This window comes from Mya arenaria, chromosome 7 (genome assembly GCF_026914265.1).
Source record: "Mya arenaria isolate MELC-2E11 chromosome 7, ASM2691426v1".
Lineage (NCBI taxonomy): Eukaryota > Metazoa > Mollusca > Bivalvia > Myida > Myidae > Mya > Mya arenaria.
In genome coordinates this window covers 1,518,016-1,539,788 of record NC_069128.1, presented here as the reverse complement: position 1 = coordinate 1,539,788, position 21,773 = coordinate 1,518,016, and the positions used below count along the sequence as shown (strand labels likewise).

The following is a 21,773-nucleotide window of genomic DNA, read 5'->3' as shown; positions in this document are numbered from 1 at the left end:
TCTACGAATCGAAATTTAAAACAAATGCCGACATGACTCAGTAAAAAGACCAACCTGCTCGTATATGTACAGCGGATACGATAATGATTACTGTGATGGCTGCCATCTACTTTGGAATTATTGCCTAAAATAAACCTGACTTATAGGTTATGTCATTTGAACAAAGAGATATATGCCGTAGATGACTTATATTTTTTTCAATAAGATAATTTATGATGGATATGAAGTTTGGTTATAACCACAGAGAGACATACTAGAATAGATTAGGAGAAAATTAGCACGACACAGTTATCGTTTACAATACCATTTATAAATGGCGTATATAAAAGAGGATTAGGGAATTTGTATGGGTACCGTTCTGAAAATTTGCTAGTTTGTATTTTTGATATTATATGAGATAACACTGATGAACAAATGAACTTAACATTATATAGCTGTAGCAGTATGTTCAATGCTATATTTGAAGTTTTAAAGTCAGAACTAATCATTTACCAGATATTTCTTATTTATTTTGAGTTTTGATTTTTGACCCTGCAGATGAACAATACTAGTAAATATCAACTAAAATTTTATAGATCCAACATTGTGCGTGGTTATTCGATTCCAGTATCCGCTTTAAATATAGTATATCTTAACTTAATTGCTTAAGTGATCCAATATCAAACTTAAATCACCATTAGGCATTCGGTGTTACAGAGCTTCATTCAACAATTTCACTTGACATTCGTCTCCCTGAGACAAATAAATAGGCCTATACCAACCCATGGAGCTAGCTAGCACGATGGTTATGCACGTTTGTCATGTTTTATAGAGTGTTTCATCAAGGGTTTATGAGCTAGCTCCGCGTTTTTAAATGGAAATATTCTTATCGAATGGAATACAATATGTATGTATGAAGAAAGGCATTTTATTAAAGTAATATTTTTGTCAAAATCAGTTTTGCAATGTTTCGGCTCAATGGGTAAAAGAATAAAATATAATCAAAGTCTAGACAAAATGCGATCATTAGACAGGTTTAAGTTGACATGAAAGAAATGCGAACAACTATTTATTTATCTTATCGGTATTTTCCATCCCGATCTTGACAGTTTGACGTTAAAACAGCGCTGAAATGAATCGTTAAAATTATTTTAAGACTTGAATTGTATTTTGACATCTTCTGACAGAGACTGTGCTGACCTGAATCAAAAAAGCAAAGTTACGGAAATCACATAGCAATTTCATTGATAAACAGTGGTAACTAAAGCATTTACTTCGACAATCAGTGTGTACTCCTTGGCTTCGCTGTTACATATACAATGAAATCACACACACACGCACGCACGCACGCACGCACGCACGCACGCACACACAAAACTTAAAAGAAGAAATTATATATATATATTGAATAAAATGTCCCAATATTGTTTGCTTCTCTGGTGATTTCATAACATAATTAGTTATAAAACGTGCGTGTTGATTTGATTTTATAAATTAATTAAGGTGTTTGCTATTTAAATACATATTTATAAATAGCCAGGATATGCATGCACGAATAGCTATTGTTTCGTAGTTTTAACAATATTTTCTTCCTTATATAAAATGCTGGTTCAAAACATATATATTTTCTAAAATGAACATTTGATTTTCTTACAGAATTTTGACAATGCGCTTGTGTAACTTGCAGACGTACGTCATTCTAGGTAAACCATGTAAAGTACTTGTTTTTGACCATGCCATAAGTTAAAGGGGCACGTATAGGTTAATGCGCAAAAATTTAAAAATACCACCTTATTAATTATTATCATTTGACTTTAGTGATAAAACATAAAACATGATATATGTACATAAAAAAGATATATGCCTTTATAAATTAATTGGTTAAAGCCAAAAGGTACTGACACCTTCCATATTTTAATGTTATTTGGTTCCCTCTGGCATAAGCAATTCAATAGGATAAGTAGCCTGCCAGAATGATCCAATTTAAAAGTTACATGTTCTAGGCTATATGCACTTTGTTTTGTTATTTGACATTCATTTATGACTAATACTATTTGTTGACTTGTTTAGGGGTTAATATGTGCTTTATTTCATTTACCTAACTTTGGGCCATGTATCCATGTATTATCATACATCACTTTCTAACTCATTATTGTTACGCGCATTAAGCCTCAAAGTAGCCTAGATCTAATAAGTTACGTTTTTTTGTATAAAATCACATTATGAACATATTTGTAATAGTATGATAACGTTTCAGCTTTTGCATTTAATGGAATACACAGAGTTACTTCATTGCAACATGGAGATGTTTGTACATGCATTAAACAACAAAGCCCTTCAACAACAACAAGATCATCATCTTCATCCTCAACAACGACTCAAACGCCAGAAACCACTACAATAGACTCGACCTCTACAGCCGTTATTGAGCCAGTTACCACTACAACAGACTCGACTTCTACAGCCGTTATTGAGCCAGTTACCACTACAATAGACTCGACCTCTACAGCCGTTATTGAGCCAGTTACCACTACAACAGACTCGACTTCTACAGCCGTTATTGAGCCAGTTACCACTACAACAGACTCGACTTCTACAGCCGTTATTGAGCCAGTTACCACTACAACAGACTCGACTTCTACAACCGTTATTGAGCTAGTTACCACTACAACAGACTCGACTTCTACAGCCGTTATTGAGCCAGTTACCACTACAACAGACTCGACTTCTACAGCCGTTATTGAGCCAGTTACCACTACAACAGACTCGACTTCTACAGCCGTTATTGAGCCAGTTACCACTACAACATACTCGACTTCTACAGCCGTTATTGAGCCAGTTACCACTACAACAGACTCGACTTCTACAACCGTTATTGAGCCAGTTACCACTACAACAGACTCGACTTCTACAACCGTTATTGAGCCAGTTACCACTACAACAGACTCGACTTCTACAGCCGTTATTGAGCCAGTTACTACTACAACAGACTCGACTTCTACAGCCGTTATTGAGCCAGTTACCACTACAACAGACTCGACTTCTACAACCGTTATTGAGCCAGTTACCACTACAACAGACTCGACTTCTACAGCCGTTATTGAGCCAGTTACCACTACAACAGACTCGACTTCTACAGCCGTTATTGAGCCAGTTACCACTACAACAGACTCGACTTCTACAGCCGTTATTGAGCCAGTTACCACTACAACAGACTCGACTTCTACAACCGTTATTGAGCCAGTTACCACTACAACAGACTCGACTTCTACAGCCGTTATTGAGCCAGTTACCACTACAACAGACTCGACTTCTACAACCGTTATTGAGCCAGTTACCACTACACCAGAAACCACTACAACAGACTCGACTTCTACAACCGTTATTGAGCCGGGAACCACTACAACAGACTCGACTTCTACAACCGTTATTGAGCCGGGAATGACTACACCAGAAACAACTACAACAAAACCAACTTCTACAAATGATGCCGTTCAAAATAGAAGAAAGCGGGAGGCAAACGAGAAAGAACTATCTGGTTTCTGGAGAAATGGGCATTGTGATTGCAATAAAAGTGCATCATCAACATTCAGCCTTGGTAAAGTATATGTTTCGTTTAAATATTGTTACTTTTTATTAGTGTTAATATATGAGCCGCATCTTGCGATTTTAAGCCTTCTGACAAAATAATTAAAAATCAAAACAAGAATTTGTCAATGAGTTACAATTTCTTTTAAACGTGTTTTCCGCAAAAGAATTGTTATTGGCGCATAACCATGTTCTTGTCAATTTAAGTTCTTAAGTCGGGTTTCCTTAACAGCCAAGGGTTTCGTTCCAACTGTTTTCGACTGCATTCTTATTGTACGCTTGAAATGTTCAATATTAAAAAGAACATCTTAAATGAATCATCATCTCTATTACTGGTGTTCTTTCGAGACTCCTTATAAGGAAAACAACTTGAATAATCAGCTAGTTGGAATGTTGGTATGTTAATTGCGCATGCCATTTAACAATGTACTCCTGTTATGAAATCACGTGTGTTTTGACAAATTGACGAAAACAAAAATCGCCTGGGATATTATTACTTGTAAACAGACATCTAAGACAATTGCAGAGTAGTCATCATGGCATGTTCAGCATTGCTCCCTGAAATGTCAATTAATTAAGATATCCAAATAAAACTATTAATGCAAATGCATGTCCAAACACTAACAATTGTTTGGCTTATGCACTTTAAGAAATTGACAATATTTATCAATTCGTTGTAGCATTTTGTTTTTTGATAAAAGTGGTAAAAATCTGCAGTAAAATAGTAACGGTTAGTATTCGATTTTGTTTTATGATATTAACATAAAGTACTCATGGTAATGTATAATAATTCATACTCCAGGTAGTGTTACCGTTTCCATACAGCTGCAAATATCATTACAAACAGATTCGTTTAATGAATCGTTGGAAGGAACATACGAACTGGAATTTAAAGACAAGGTAAGCCCTATTAGCAATTTTCTTATCGTGCGATTATTGCCAGAAGGAAACAACTTTTAGTATGTTCATTAGCCAAACCTCAATATTTGGAGAACATAAATTTGGTATGATTTTGACCATGTGTATAATAATGAACACATACATTATACAACAAATAAGTACTACGTTTGAAATGCATAACCTTGAAATGTTAAACTTATTTAAGTAAACAAAGTGATTTGTTGTTAGAAGTTACAATGAAATTAGTACGGATATAAGTTTCTTTCATTTACGATTATTTCAGCTTACTCGATTTTACACCTCTACAGATAAATTTCAACGAATAAACATAATAGATGTGAAGTAAGTTCACTATTCTTATAAATATAAACATAAAGGTTAATTAAACTGATACATATTCAAAATTCTGCTTAAGTTGTCCATATATTGTACAGTAAGCATGCTTTTGAAATGTAGCATCGTGTCCAGGAGGTAATTGTTGTTGTTTTTCAAATGTAGTTTGTAACAACACGTCCGACAAATACACTTTGTATTTGATGGTAAGCAGCAAGTTAGCGGTGTAAACATAAATTCATAAAATCAGCTTTATGACAAGCTCAAGTCATGTAAAGTCATGCCTTAAGAAAGTTACGTAAAATGCTTATTTCGTAATGGCGTAATGCGCGCTTATTTTATATATTTTTTTCGGTTTTATTCCATTTTGTAATTGCTATCAATAATTGTTATATCAAATACGATTACATCACTAAAACATAATAATTATGGGGCTTTTACATTAATTTCATCGGGATACCTTATACCTATTTCATAATGGATTAAACAAACATAACAGCAGGAAAAAGTCAAAAAGTATTCATATAAATAGTCAATTTAACTTTTGCTTTAAATTGTAAAGCCTAACAAACGCGTTAATTTCTTGGTACTGAGAAAAACAACAAAACATGTTTTTACTTATTATTATACAGACTCTGTGGTAATTTCAGTTATGTTACATAGTTTATACAAAACATAGAATAATGAATAATGGCATAAGTTAACAACATATTGTTACTGATCCTGGATATTTTGTATTACCACATATTTGAGCAACACAGTATTTGAGCTCAAATTAAATCCATCAAAACGTTTAGAGACACACAAGGTTGTAATGTAAGCTTTAAGGCTTTTCCTAGCACTGGGAAAACCTTTATTGACACTGGTAAACTTTTAAAGGAAACTTAGTACGTAACACCAAATATTAAGTTTACCCTGGTATTCCAAATGAACATATACATGTATATTCAAAAAATTCTCTCAAATTCTGTCGATATTTTGTTTATTCTTAAATGTGAATACTTTAAATACATGAACAATTCTGGAACATTCTAAAACAAACTCTTTACAATTACAAACAATGATAACCTAGGTCACCATGCAGATGTGCAGTAAAATGAAGTACTAATATACTAATACTAATACATGTAACAATGCATACTTGTCATTTTGATATTTTTATGTCAAAAAATTACATACTATGCTTTTGTTTTATCGGTGCAGAAACGGAAGTATTGTCTGTTCCTTTGAAGTCATTTGCAATGGGGACGTGGATTTCCAGCAGATAAATACAACTGTATTAGAGATGGCAGATCAACAACTTAACTTTTCATTTTGCAAGAACTGCACCATGAATGTAGATACAGCGGCTATCGCAAAAGCTCTACAGACTGGTAATATATTTTGTCAATTGTCCTCGCACAATAATTGTATGATTTTTAGATAAAACGAAACAAACATGTTACATTAAAAATATATTTACATCTCAACTTCCATTTCTTAAATGATCTGCCTTTCGGCAATTGCGTTCATCAATCGCAACATCTTCCGATGTGTTCGGATCGCAATTCATCGCATTACAATTTACATCAAAACTATTGATTTTATTAATGTTTGTATTGTGGCAGCAGGTCCCGTAAAATAAAAATTAACATTTTAGAAATGTATTATATTACAAATGTATTGTTGCCATTAGTGTTTCAATTTAACGTTTAAAGGTGATTTCAAGTGGTTGATCTTTTCCCGTGTCATTTGAAAAAAATTACCGGTTAAATTCGGGTCGTTCTTTTTACAGAATGGGTAAGAACGGATTACCGAAAGGTTTTCTCAAAATAAATGGAGTATACTTTTTAACAATTCTTGAATGAAATCATGAACTATTGGTGTAAATATAAGTAATGAACTGAGCTGGTCAATTGAGCTGGTCAAAGAATGCGTGGAGTCCTTCGGTCTCCACACACTTTGACCAACCCAATTGCGTTCATATCCCGATAATGACATCAACCCCGCAATTCATCCCTTAAATCACTACGTCAAGTTTGCAGTTACACCGTAAAGACGATAGGTGTAAAAGTATGAATAATGTATTGACTTTGAATTCCTTTGCCATATTCTGGTATCTCATTGTGGTGTTTATAATATAAAAACTTATGCAAAACTCATTAATATATTTTTTACAAAATAATTTTAGCGGAGCAAAAGAGGACTTCGAGTGCTTGTTCGAACTGTATTATTGGCGAAAGATGTGTTCTAAAGCTAGACAAGGGTAATGTTCAGTGTATTGACCCTTGCAAAATAACGGATAACGGAGGATGCATAAACGATGGTGTGTGCTTCTTTGATAGACAGACAAATTCCACAAAATGCAGGTAAATTACATGACCATTCCATTTCAACTCCATTTCAACTTGTTTAATATCTGAATTAAAAGGCATATGCATATAAAATGAATGAATCAATTGATAAAAATTGATATATATCTCGCATATCCATTAATTAATTAGAAAATATCACCTGTTTAACGCACGCGTTAGATATGGCATAACAACAATAAGTTAAAGTGTTTTGTATTGTTTGTAAAATAACCGTGTAGAGTGATAAATCGACACATTTCGTCCGATAAAGGTGAGTTTTGAAAACAAAATCGAAACTGCTCAAGTTTATTGTCATATGGATGTAAAAAACAACAGAAATAAATAAAAGTAAGGTAATTTTAAGTCAAACAGATAACACACAAAACGAACTATCGTTTCAAGTAAATGCGTGGGTAACGCACATGACACAGCCAATGGATGCTTAATAAAAAAAATCAATATATTTGACTGTGCAATGACTTGTTTTTATAATATTTCCTAAACTCATACTGTCTATATGATTTATATTCAATATTGTGATTAGATGCCAAGGGGACAGTGACCGTTTTGTTTACTCTGGAGAACATTGCGAGATTCCTGTTGAGAAACTGTCCCTTTCGTCAACATACATCGCGGCAATCGCTGGTGGAACAGGGGGAGCAATCATCGTAGTTCTATTAGTGGTCATTGTTTGCCTTATCGTAAGGAACAGGAAACAGAAGGATGTTGACAAAAATCACAGGCAAGAGACAGGTTTAAACGACAAATCAATGATAAGTAATATATCAATCTAGCATTATGTTTGAGAATTAACACATAATTATAAGTTAATCTTGTCAGAAAAAATGGAGTTCATACACAAAAATAAATAGCACACTAAGTATCTTAGTTTTCACAAGACACAAGTATAACCATAGCATTAAGTCATGTCCCAAAGATTTGTTCATCCCGACCCAAGCAATGGGTCGTTTGCGGAAACGAGGTTAACCGCATTTGGCAGAACACCCGGCGCGATGGTTTGGATTAATTAACCATACACGAGCGGACATGTTGGATGTATTTTCTCCCATCTGAATAAAACAAAATATTGCAAAAATGTATTTTAATATTCTTTTACATACGGGCATTCCTCGACAAGATAAGGAATGTGCACATGGCAAATTATTTAGATTTTCTTAACTTGGATGGGAGAAGTTCTTTTTTCCCACCTCATATTAGTAGATCAATTTATTTTAGCCATGCTCTAAATTCTTGTCTTGCCCACGGGCAAAGATAAAACATGTACCCGTATATAACTCCTTTTTAATGGTCATCACATTGTAATTACGTCCCTTGTTGAAGACTGTCTTCTGTAGCATCATGGAAACATTGTCTTGTGGCAATATTTCGAATGATAATTAATTATTTCTCGCTTCAAATGTCGCCATTAAAAAGTGTCTACGCACCTTTCAAGAAATAATTCTTCTATCACTCCTCAAAACTATTTAAAGACTGATTTGACTATTAACATTAACACTCTCAACAGTCTGAATCACTGCGCGCCTATCTATGCCAACAACGAATTATCACATATCGATACGCACTATTTTCACTACGCCCAAAAGTGTTCCAGCAAAAAATTACGTTTTTTCTAAATTTGGTTTAACTGAGATGGGAGAAAAGGCATCTACCATATCCGCTCGTGTAAGATCGGTTCATCCCAACACTTGCGCAGGATGTTTTGCGGAAACTCGGTAAACCTCGTTTCCGCAAAACACCCTACGCTCGGGTCAGGATGTACCTTTATTTTACACTCTCGGCCTTGGACTATACTTATAATCTGATTTTAAACTAATTAATGCAAATTTTGGCGTATATCTGGCCCCAATATCGCGAAAAAACTTAGGTCAATTGTCAATCACAATCTCAACTCATTCTACCTTAAAACATGAAAATTCATTTATAATAAATTGATATATATATTTTACACATTACAAGAGCGCATACTATCATATAATATGTTCTTTATTACCTTTGGTCAAGATTGGAATGAAAAAATAGTCCACAACCAAAAATGTATTTGAGTACAATTCATTATTTTGACAGTTTGCGGTAAAATCAGCTGAGTAATATATTTGACTTAAGTATTTTTTGTGATACTGGGCCAGGGCATCGCAAATATTGACGTTATAAATGTATATCCCTTTTTATAGTATAAGCATCGAGGAGTTCAGTCGATCTCCTGCAAAGGGCGGCATGTGTCTTTCTACCGAGGTGTATCCGTCAACGAAACGCGACGACACATTGACGGGCGAATGGAAAGAACACAAAATCATCACCAACAGCCTGGGAAACGAGGTTATATTGTTGAATAAAACAAGTGATCTAACCTTGGAGGGTTTCTCAACATAACATGTTTTGTTTGTTGTTTATGGCCAGAAATGAGTATCCAACTTTATTGTTCTCATTAAGTATAATCTATGTTATAATACATATTAAATTTCCTTGAACGCAGCAACCAAGACTGCTAACATAAATTCCAGATAACCTTTGTACTAAATAAAGATTATACCTTTGGATGCAATGTTTTGGTTTCATCAGATCTTTCTTCCGCAGATGTATATGTACCAGCCGAATCCAAACGACATTCGAAGACATCCTTCCTCACGTATGTCGTCATCGGAGAGTGACTACAGAAGACCAAGGACTGTGTACGACCATATCGACACCGAATCAAAGGTAAGTCGGACAACCAACGGAAGTTTTGAAATACAGTTTCGAAAATAAAATAAGCAATCAGTTTATTGCATACACTGTTACATTTTTTACAATAACATTTGATTTATACTGTATAGGTGAAATAAACAGATAATACTAGTAACGAAAAAGTAATTCTTTGATTAATATTTTATTAAGTTGATATCAATACAATCTTGTATATAATAACAAAACAAAATGTATACAAGTTTTATTGAATTTCAAATTCGTTATGTGTTATTGCTTAAAATAAGTACGATATGTCTGATTATTACTGTGCACTTTTAGCAACTTGCATACATAATAAAGTACTGTGTTTTGCAAAGCATGTTACGTAACTCAGTTATAATTTCGTAATGTGACATTTGATATGTGTTTTCTTTCAGTATGAGATTCTGCGGCCAACTCTACGCCCAAATATCAACAGAATATGAACCACTTCAAATCATCGTTTTACACCAGCATAATTTTTAATTGATATTTCTTGGCTGCATTGTAAACATGTTGTATTTCGATGTTTAAAGTGACATCAAACTATATTGAAAACGCATCACATTTTAAACGTTTTGACATCGTTGTACATTCTGTTTGTTGTAGAAAGTTCAAAGTGAACACACTAGTGATCGATATTGATATAGTAATGTACGAGAATGTAATTCATAATAGTGCATGTACTTTAGGGATTCAAAATTATCTAAAGAAAGGTAATCTAGTGTTGTAATTTTATTTTAGATAATTTTGATGAAAAATCAAGAGGGGAATAAAACCGATCTTTTTAATTGTGATAACAAATGACTGTCAGTTGCTTTAAATAGTAAGGAGCAGTCGTTTAGGAAATAGTTGCTCTTTGAGAAAAAGTACAATACTGATAATTATGTCTAGCATTTCAATATTGATATAAATCGAAATTTAAGTCGAATTATAACAATATTGTATCAGGTAGGTTTATAGTGCATAATTAAATACACCAAAATGAACGCTTTCAGATAGATCAGATATGTATCAATTATTATTGATGAGTTTTATAAATAGTTTAAGTTATGACCATGTTTATAAATATACTAGAGTATATACATTTATATTAAATACTATAAACTATTTTTTATTCGGAGTAAGTTAACACACAACAATCAGATCATATCGTTGACAAATATGCATTCTTGTTCCCTCATACGTGATTCTTATATTCTATATGTATGTATATTTAAAACCTTAGTCTAAATCTGACATTCATTTTTATAATTTTAGAGTTATTTGTAATGGAATAGTAAAATAATAACGTTCACTTTTTATTAACACATCTGAAACAATCAGTATTGTGCGAACGTTATATCGTGATATATATATATATATATATATATATATATATATATATATATATATATATATATATATATATATATATATATATATATATATATATATATTTATATATATATATATATATATATATATATATATATATATATATTTATATATATATATATATATTTATATATACACCAGAGATATAATCCAATTTTAATATACTTTTGTCTGTTTCAAATATGTATGTAATAAACTTTCTTCTTATCTCTACTATGCACAAAACAAAATCCCCATGACATGTTTGATAAGGAGATTGTGCAGCTGATTTGTTTTAATGGATACATTTGTGGTCTGTAGTATTTCTGACATGATTTGAGATCTATTTTTGCTTCAATCGTTTCTTAGAATTAACATTCATAACTTCATATTAACATGCGAGCTTATGCGTGGTCTGTGCTCACCTGACCGTAACGACCTTTAACCAGAAGGGTTCTGAGAGTGTCATTCATTCAGTTATTCAGTGCACGTTAAGCAGACTAGTAAATCCTTATTGAAATTCGGAACCAACACTTTTTTTAACTCTTTGTTGTTGTTGTTGCTGTTGTTTTTGTTGTTTTATCATGCTGCTTAAGACCATTAAATTCAAATACTTGAATAATGATTTACTACTTATGTGTTATGTTTCGTTTTGCTATTGTAAATGCTTGTATATCAGTTACTGTCAATTGCGCTGATCTGAGTGTCTCATATTGTTATTGTGTGCGCGCTTACTCTTAGTTTGGAGATGTAGTAAATTGTATTAGTAATAAAACTCTCAATACCCCTCTTATGTGTTGGTCGTTTGTTTAATTCCAAATTAAATATATTAGCACATCACAACATATTTCACCTTTAAAGTAAACGACACAGCCGTAAACATCGTTATAACATGGTACAAGAGCCTGGAAATCTTTATATAATACTCTGTGTTACCGCTTTTGTTACGTTCAGCAAAACACGACGTCCAACCCCGCTTCCAGATGCTTAGTGAATTAAGAGTCATAAAAGCAAACGTTGAGTGTATCTATCATCTAAACATAGATATAACAATGCATTTTGCCCGGCCACTATATGGGGTTGGAGTACAGGAATGACCTTTGTCGTCTGACAGTACGGATATGAAATTTCTAATGAAATTTAAAGGTCGTAATGAACGTTTTGGTATATGTTCATTGTCTGCGTGATAAAATTGCAACCAAGACTTTACTTCGCATTGGGTTCAAGTACTAGGTACAGGGGGTAAGCCTTTCATATCTCCTATAGCCATTCAGATTTAAAGGCATTAGTTATAGTTGTTTTCGAATTTCAATGCCACATATTTAATAGTCAGAGTACTTAGCTCCACAAACAGCGTGTTTGCTTTTTCTTTATATTTTAAGTTATTGGTAGAATTCAAAATAGTTCAGACATATTTTTCCAGGACTAATGATCGAGTAAAATGTCAGGCTTTTTGCTAGAAGTAGTAATCGAATGAAATGACATCTTTCAAATACGAATGACCAAATAAATTGTCAGTTGTTTTTTGCAAGAAGTTATCATGGTTTTTTCAAGTAATATTGATGTAAATAATTGTACTCAAAACGAGAATATCCTTAATAAATTTAAGGCAAATATATCTTGACAGTTTATCCTGACAAAAAAACCGTGTCATTCGCCTTTAACAACGCAGTTCGGTGACGCCATTTTGTATCCAAGAATTTGCTTGTAATCAAGTCCGAAATAATGACTTTGAAACGGATATGACATCAGAAAATTAAAAAAAATATTGGTATGACGTCAAAATGATTTGTGACGTAATTTTGCAAAAAAGAGGGACATTACATATTATATTTGTAGAAGATTAGCATGATTATTTAAAACACCAGTAGGCGTTTATGATTAAGGATTATGGGTACCGTTCTGATAGTTTTCCATATTGTATTTTTGTCACTTAATCTGTTTTGTATGCAATTACCAATATGTTTTTTTTTATACAAAACCATAACGCAAAAGGTTCCATCTGCCGTCTAAAATATATGTGTGATAAATACAAACGTATAATGTGTCAGGCCATTTGAGTAGTTCTTTATGTAGTCCGTCCCCTTCACTTGGTCAAATATAATTCAAATTTTAAACAACACCCTGACAGCGCGACCATTTTCTAATCCAAGGATTCCCTTATCTGAAATGGGACACTTGAGTGTGTACTTTGAAACGATCCTTTCCCGTCCCATGCGAGATTTGTCAGCCTTGCGCAATCAAAGGTGTTTAGGTGTATCTATCTAAACATGTGATTTTTTTTCTGACATGAAACAATAATCTGAATCGCCTGTATGACTGTTCAATAATGATTTAAAAATTGCACGATATTGTACCTGTCATAGCGTTATTCTTTAGGAACGTGTACATTCGAATAACAGGAGTATATTTCATTCAATACTTTTTGTACGCGAGATTCAGGGCGTATTTAGGTAGTACTCGGGACACACGATGTCGACACACAATATTCAGTATAGCTCTTAAATTGTATTCGGTATTAAGCTACTTAATTATTTAAAACACAATCGGGGCCAAACCTGTCTCTAAAACTACTATTATGCGTTGAATCAGTTAAGAATAAGTATACCAGGGGTGGTCCACTTAGTTGTAGCCACTAGCGCTTGACTTCTGAAATCTGAAAACCCTATTAAGTTTTTCTTAAAACTGTATATATCTTAATCCTACAGCACACAAAAGATGTGTGTATAAAAGGTCCTGTATAAAAATGACATATTTGTCCAATTCATTTGTACGATGTATTCATTGAATGCCTAAAATAATAGAATATAACCAAAGTCTAGACAATATGCGACCAAGAAACAAGCCAAGTTTACATAAAAGACATGAAAACAACCATTTTAAGACATAAAACAACTATTTTCTTGAAATGGTCTTTTTCCATCCTAATATTGACAGGTTTGTGTCAACAAAGGCGCTGACATGAATTGTTATCAGTATTTTATCATTTTCATTTTAATTTTACATTTGTTTTGATAGTGCATGTGCCGACAAGAAATAAAAAGCAAATGGCAATTACGCCTTTTATTCAACAGTTTCATTGTTGTGTTTAGAGTATTATCTAAAATTGAAGTAAATGTTATAAAAGTAATTACAACAAGCAGAAGTGTAAATAATATTTAACTATTGTATGGCTGACGAGTTCACTGAGCGAGCTATTGAACTTGGCAAAGAGATTGATAGGCATCACATCCTTACAAATACTTTATAAAAAATTGAGCATTTGTGCTCAATAGTGACGAAAGCAGTTAAACATGTAATCTATTTTTATATTAACCAAAATGCACGGAATGTGCGTTCAGTAAACTATTCAATCGGTACGCATTATTCTTTTTGATTTAAGCGCATAATCAGCATGGAAACTACGGCTTGGTTCTCCGTTGAGTTGTAGTGTTTGGCATTAAGGTGTTTAATGCACTTAAAATTGAAGCGTTGTTAAGATCTGCTGGAAAAGGCAACATATATTTGACTTTGGCTGTCGAAAGTTCGAAGGCAATGGAACAAGCCCCTTCCAATGAGCCCAACACTATAACTTTAAATGTGCCACACTCTTGTGTTGCTCCCGTACATGACAATTTGCTGAATATAGCGTCGTTAAGAACTATAAACGGAATTCGTCACTCGCGTTGGAACCTAACGCAATCGATCAACAGCCGAGTGTATCATTTTTTCGGATTATAAACGGAATTCGTCATTTGTAATTCACATTTAATGCAATCGATCAACGACCGAATGTAAATTTGTAACGATTTATAAACAGACTTCGTCAAATTCACTTCACCACACAAACGGCAAGTACTTTACATGGCAATCTTCTTTTATGTCGAAAAATAGCCCATCGAGGTAATGTGTTTTTTGTACTTGTATAACCGACTTTAAAATAACATTCTTTTATCTTCTATCTTGTATTTTTTTATTCGACTCGATAAGAAAATGACGAATTGCGAACAGGTTAATAATATTATATTGAGCATGAAACTAATAATAAATTAAATTTACGAGCTTTCACGCTATCATAACATCAGTTATTTTAGATAGTGGGGATTCGGAACACAGGAGCTAGCTTATATGAGTAACAGTGAGTTTTATCAATTTCTAGAAAAGAGATTACTAAAGGTATGGAATGAAGTTTCCGCTTAAATAGTACACTTGACCATCAATGTATGTACACAGTACGCACTAGTAAATATTAAATGTTATTTGGTACGTAGGTCACTTTATTTGTATCACAACCAGTGCTAAATATTTCTTTGATCAAAGAATGAAAAGCATTGGAGAAAGATAATTTGATCATTTCAATCTGACTCGAGTACAATGATAATAATTGATCATTTCACTCGGGACTTCTGTTTCCATCTTTTATAAGATTTTGCGTCCCTTGACTTGAAAAAGAACATGTATGTTACAAGTGGAATTTACATGTTTATTGTCGTCTGTAGAGTAGTAATAGACATACTAGTATTGGCCGAATTGTCAATATCAAATTATGCGATATGTTTAATAAACATTTTGCGATTGACAATAACTATTTAAAAAAAAGAAACTGAAATAAAAAAAAAACGCCTTATTGCCCGTTAATGAGGCCCACTAAATAGAAAATGACATGTCACTTAATCCTCTGCATGACTCATTTTTGCGGATGACAAAGATGACAATAATTGAACCAGTAAAAACAGGAAAATCTCCATAAACCAACTGAATGCATGTTCTTATTTTTGAGTAAGTGATACTTTTGTAAAGCCTCCTGTCTGCGTACACACACAAAATCTGTTTGGTATGCAATTGCCAATATGTCTTTTTTAAAACAAAACCATAACGCAAAAGGTTCCATCTGCCGTCCCAAATATATGTGTGGTTAATACAAACGTATAATGTATTATGACATTTGAATAGTTCTTAATGTAGTCTGTCCCCTTACGTAGTCAAAATGATTAAAGTTTTTAAACATCACCCAGACACCGCAATCTTTTTGTAAGCCAAGGATTCCCTTATCTGAAATGGGACACTTGAGTGTGTACTTTGAACGATCTTTTTCCCATCCCGTCAGAGTTTTGTCAGCCTTACGCAATGAAACACTATAACTTTAAATGTGCCAAACTCTTGCGTTGCTCCCGTGCATGACAATTTGCTGAATGTAGCGTCTTTAAGAACTATAAACGGAATGCGTCATTCGCGTTGGAACCTAACGCAATCGATCATCAGCCGACTGTATCTTTGTTTCGGATTATAAACGGAATTTGTCATTTGTAATGCAAATTTAATGCAATCGATCAACGACCGAATGTAATTTCTCGAATTATGAACAGAACACGTCATATTTACTTTACCACACAAACGGCAAGTACTTGAAATGGCAATCTTCTTTTATGTTGAAAAATAGCTAATCGAGGTAATGTGGTTTTCTGTTCTTGTATACCAGACTTTAAAATAACATTCTTGTATCTGCTATCTTGTATATTGTTTTATCGCCTAAGGTTTCAACCCGATAATGACGCATTGCGAACAGGTTAACAATGTAATATTGAGCATAAAACCGATAGAATCAGTTATTTTAGATAGTGTTGATTCGGATCACAGGAGCTAGTTTATACGAGTAACAGTGAGTAGAGTTTTATCAATTTCTAGGAAAGATATTACTAAAGGTATGGGATGAAGTTCCCGCTTAAGTAGTACACGTGAACACCAATGTATGTACACAATACGCATTAGTAAATATTAAAATGATAATTGGTGCATAGAGGCCACGGAAAGGTCATGTCATCAAACAAAATTTGCTCCATCAGGGAAATATGTTAAAAAACACACACACACACGAGAAATGCATGAAATAAAAATAAATGTTGTTGAATTCAGTGTACGATCGTTTTAAAGATCGTGGATATATTTTCTGTGACATTCGTGAAATATAATACGAGCTTACACTGAATTCAACAAATATCTTCTTTATGATAATTTATGTTAATAGTATTTGTTCTCTGTTAAAAAGTATTACGAAAATCTAACTTGCCGTTATTGAAAAGAGTTCCTCAAATGTAACCAATACATTCAATATCTGCTATTAAGCAATGTGTCATTCGATATTATACTTGCCTCCGGAAATGGTTAACTGCGAAAATATCACAAAATTCACTAATTTATGACTGTACTATTTATACCATACATGGGATGTTTTCGCTTTTCATGTGATGACCATAGTTGTTCGCCTGTTGCTATTTCTATTCGAAACTTTACATGTCATAATTCAATATGAGTTCGCTACTAATTGCTTGGTAACTTTGACAAGATAGTTTAAAACAGTTTTTAAATCCGAACCTTCGTACTGTAACAATGTTTTGATTGAGCTTTTCGAGGGTTTTGTATGATTTAATAACGAACCCGGGAAAAGGTGCATTGTTATTTGTTTCTTAAAGTATAATAAGATTTCTCAAGATGGCGTCATTTTTAGAAGACTAGTGAACACAATCAACGATGTCTTAAAGGACATTTGCTTAAGAAAGTAAATTAGGTAGTTCATATCTAGCTATGCCGTTGATGACTTTTTCACAAACTTTCATGCGAATAAAGCATATCGATACAAACATGATTATGACTTTAATCACAATGGTGCATTCAATCAACTAGTCAACAATTTCTCTTGACATTCGCCTTGAAACAAATTCATATGCTTATCACAACCCATGGAGCTAGCACGATATTAATGCACGTTTGTCATGTTATATGGAGTGCTTTATCAAGGGTTTTGAGCTAGTTCCGCGTTTTTAAATGAAAATATCTTCCTCAAATGAAATACATTTAACGTTTGTAGAAAGTTATTTTATTATAAATATATATTAAAATAATATTTTGTCAAAATCAGTTTTGCAGTGATCTGGTTTAATGGTCAAATTAATAAACTTTAATCAGAGTCTAGACAAATTCCGATCATTAAACAAGATTAATTGACACGAACGAAATGCCAACACCTATTTATTTATATTCCTTATCTAAAATGAGGCTAATAGTTAATATGTAAATAGTTAATACGGTATTTTCCTTCCCAATTTTGATAGTTTGACTTCAACAAATGCGCTGACATGAATCAATAAAGTTATTCTAAATTTTGAATTTTATTTGGACATTTTACTGGCGGTGATTGTACTGACAGGATCAATAAAGCATATTGCAGTTACGGGAATCACAGAGCAATCTCATCAATAAAAAGAGGTAACTTAAGCATCTACTTCGACATTCAGTATGTATTACTTTGCTTCGGTTTAACACTCAAAATGAAAACACACGCGCCCACAAACAAACATGCAAACACATGCATACACATACGAACTCGCGTGCACACACACACACACACACGCACACACGCACGCACGCACGCACGCACGCAGGCACGCACGCACACACACACACACACACAAACGTACAGTCAAGCGCACATACACTGACTTCTCTGGTGAATTCAAAATATAACCAGTTATAAAACGCACGTGGGGATTTTATCTGAAAAAGATGAAGGTGCTTGCAGCTTATACAAATATAAATAAACAAACAGGACATGCATGCACGAATAGAAATCGTTTCGTAATTTTAACATTTCCTTCCTCATATAGAAAAGCTGGTTCAAAACATATATGTTTTCTTAAATGCACATTTGATTTTCTTGCAGATTATTGACAATGCGCTTGTGTAACTTGCAGACGTACTTCATCTTAGGTAAACCAAGTACTTTTTTAGGACTATACCAAATGTAAAGGGGAACAAATAGGTTAATTAAAATACTTTGATGTTACCACATTATTGTGTATAAACATTCAATTTTCAAAACATAAAATATGATATAGGTACAGACAATAGATATAAGCCTTTATAATTTCAGATCTCAATTCTTTGCTACGTCAAAAATTATCCAGTAAAACGGCGCCAAACCATCGCTTTATTATTTATGCATAGACAAACCATATGTTTTGCTATTTAAAAACTTGTTTTCCGCATTAATTTTTATTGTGTACGTTTAATTAAAGAAAAAGTTATATTGTAACAGTATATGTTATTAAACGGCTAACTAAGAATATAAGCTTCTTCTTTAACAACTGTTGACTTATAATTATATTAGTAAATAAAAATCAAGAGATTACATGTTGTTAGTTTAGTGCCAAAACGTATGAAACCATTCCATATTTAAATGTTATTTGGTTCGCTCTGGCAAAAAAGCCCTACAGTTCAATAGGATTAATAACCCGCTATAAAGATCCATTTGAAAATTCACATGTTTTAACTTCTAGGCTTTGCACATTGTATTCCTTGACAATTATTTATGACTAAAGCGAGTTTTTGACTTGTTAAGGGATAGCTATATGCTATATTTCACTTACTTTACTTTGGGCCATGTATAACCATATATCCTTTTCTAACTCGTTAATATAACACGCATTTAGCTCCAACGTAGGCGAGGTCAAATAAGTTACGTTTATTGTATAAAATCACATATTGGTATCATTACGTTTCAGTTTCTGCTTTCTATGGAATATACAGAGTAACTTCATTGCAACATGGAGATGTTTGTACATGCAATTCACAAAGCCCTTCACCAAAATCAAGCTCATCATCTACATCCCCAACTGCGGTTCAAACGCTGACTACTTCAACAGTTAAAAGTAATCTAGAAACGGATACCATTCTTTCAGAGACAACAACAACAAAATCAACATCTACAACCAATAATGAATTATCTACTCCTTTAGAAGTAGCAACTACAACATCAGAACCGACTGATACAACCGATAATGGAACATACATCATTCCATCAGATACAACTACCATTGCACCGAATTCTACAACCAATCAAGGAACAATTACCACTTCATCAGATACAAAAACAATAGTTCCAACTTCTAAAACCGATAATGGAACAATTACCGCTCCATCAGATACAGCTACAGTACCGACTACTACAACCGATAAAAGAACAAATACCACTCCATCAGATACAACTACCACAGTGGCGACTACTACAACCGATAAAAGAACAAATACCACTCCATCAGATACAACTACCACAGTGGCGACTACTACAACCGATAAAAGAACAAATACCACTCCATCAGATACAACTACCACAGTGGCGACTAGTTCAACCGATACAGGAACAAATACCACTCCAACAGATACAGCTACAGTACCGACTTTTACAACCGATGATGGACTTAATACCACTCCATCAGATACAACTATCACAGTGGCGACTACTTTAACAGATCAAGGAACAAATATTACTTCCTCAGATACAACTATCACAGTGGTGACTTCTTCAACCGATCAAGGAACAAATACCACTCCATCAGATACAACTACCACAGTGGCGACTTCTTCAACCGATCAAGGAACAAATACCACTCCATCAGATACAACTACCACAGTGGCGACTTCTTCAACCGATCAAGGAACAAATACCACTCCATCAGATACAACTACCACAGTGGCGACTTCTACAACCGATCAAGGAACAAATACCGCTCCATCAGATGCAACTACCACAGTGGCGACTTCTTCAACCGTTCAAGGAACAAATACCACTCCATCAGATACAACTATCACAGTTGTGACTTCTTCAACCGATCAAGAAACAAATATCACTCCATCCGATACAACTACCACAGTTGCGACTTCTTTAACAGATAAAGGAACAAATACCACCCCACCAGATACAACTACCACAGTTGCGACTTCTTTAACAGATAAAGGAACAAATACCACCCCACCAGATACAACTACCACAGTTGCGACTTCTTTAACAGATAAAGGAGCAAATACCACCCCACCAGCTACAGCTACAACAATTTCGACATCTGGTGCAATAAAAAGAAGGAAGCGGGATGCAAACGAGAGCGAACGATCTGGTTTCTGGAGAAATGGGCATTGTGATTGCAATAAAAATGTGTCTTCCAGTTTCAGTGTTGGTAAGAAATAGTTTACGCATAAATATTGTTGTATATAACATGTAAAAACATTAATATGGGTGAATATATGAGCAACATAGCTCGATTTAAAACGTTCAGATTTACTTATTACTTAAAAGATCTGAATTATAAAATACCCACAACATTTGTTTTGCAATGTTGGCAATTTCTTTTAAACTTATTTCCGATTCATTTCGACTACTTTCTTTGTGTCCGTCTCAAATGTTTACTGTTTCCAAACTAAAATGAATCCTCAATCTTTTCTTTAATAATGATCAATCAAGATTCTTTGTACAAAAAACAAATTTCATAATCTGCTAGTCGGAATATTGATATGTTAATTGTGCATGTCATTTAATATTGTACTTTTGTTATCACATCACGTGTGTGTTGATAAATTCAGATAAACAATTGCGCATTGCATGTTCTTGCTAGTAAACAGGTATCTTACGCGATTGAAGAGATATCATTATTACATTTTCAGTATTGCTTCCTGAAATTTCATTTAATTAAAGTACCAAAATGAAACAACTAATTCAAATAAACTTCTAATGAACAAAACATCAAGCGATGC

The 21,773-nt window shown here is 33.5% G+C and overlaps 2 protein-coding genes across 2 annotated transcripts; both read left to right on the top strand.

Moving 5' to 3' along the window:
• The first annotated feature begins 1,645 nt into the window (after nt 1-1,645).
• LOC128240394 (uncharacterized) lies at nt 1,646-9,524 on the top strand. Its single transcript, XM_052957032.1, has 6 exons — nt 1,646-1,682; nt 2,237-3,577; nt 4,370-4,467; nt 4,751-4,809; nt 7,678-7,875; nt 9,326-9,524. Exons 1-6 carry the CDS (start codon nt 1,646-1,648, stop codon nt 9,522-9,524), a joined length of 1,932 nt encoding a protein of 643 aa, XP_052812992.1.
• A 204-nt stretch (nt 9,525-9,728) lies between these two features.
• LOC128240393 (mucin-5AC-like) lies at nt 9,729-21,210 on the top strand. Its single transcript, XM_052957031.1, has 3 exons — nt 9,729-9,851; nt 18,941-18,956; nt 19,751-21,210. Exons 1-3 carry the CDS (start codon nt 9,729-9,731, stop codon nt 21,208-21,210), a joined length of 1,599 nt encoding a protein of 532 aa, XP_052812991.1.
• Nucleotides 21,211-21,773: the final 563 nt, after the last annotated feature.

Bases quoted from the DNA above. Each gene is read 5' to 3' on its own strand.
- LOC128240394 (XM_052957032.1), top strand. From the start codon at position 1,646: ATGCGCTTGTGTAACTTGCAGACGTACGTCATTCTAG. The intron at 1,683-2,236 runs GTAAACCATGTA...ATAACGTTTCAG, and splicing joins GCAGACGTACGTCATTCTAG to CTTTTGCATTTAATGGAATA. The intron at 4,468-4,750 runs GTAAGCCCTATT...CGATTATTTCAG, and splicing joins AACTGGAATTTAAAGACAAG to CTTACTCGATTTTACACCTC.
- LOC128240393 (XM_052957031.1), top strand. From the start codon at position 9,729: ATGTATATGTACCAGCCGAATCCAAACGACATTCGAAGACATCCTTCC.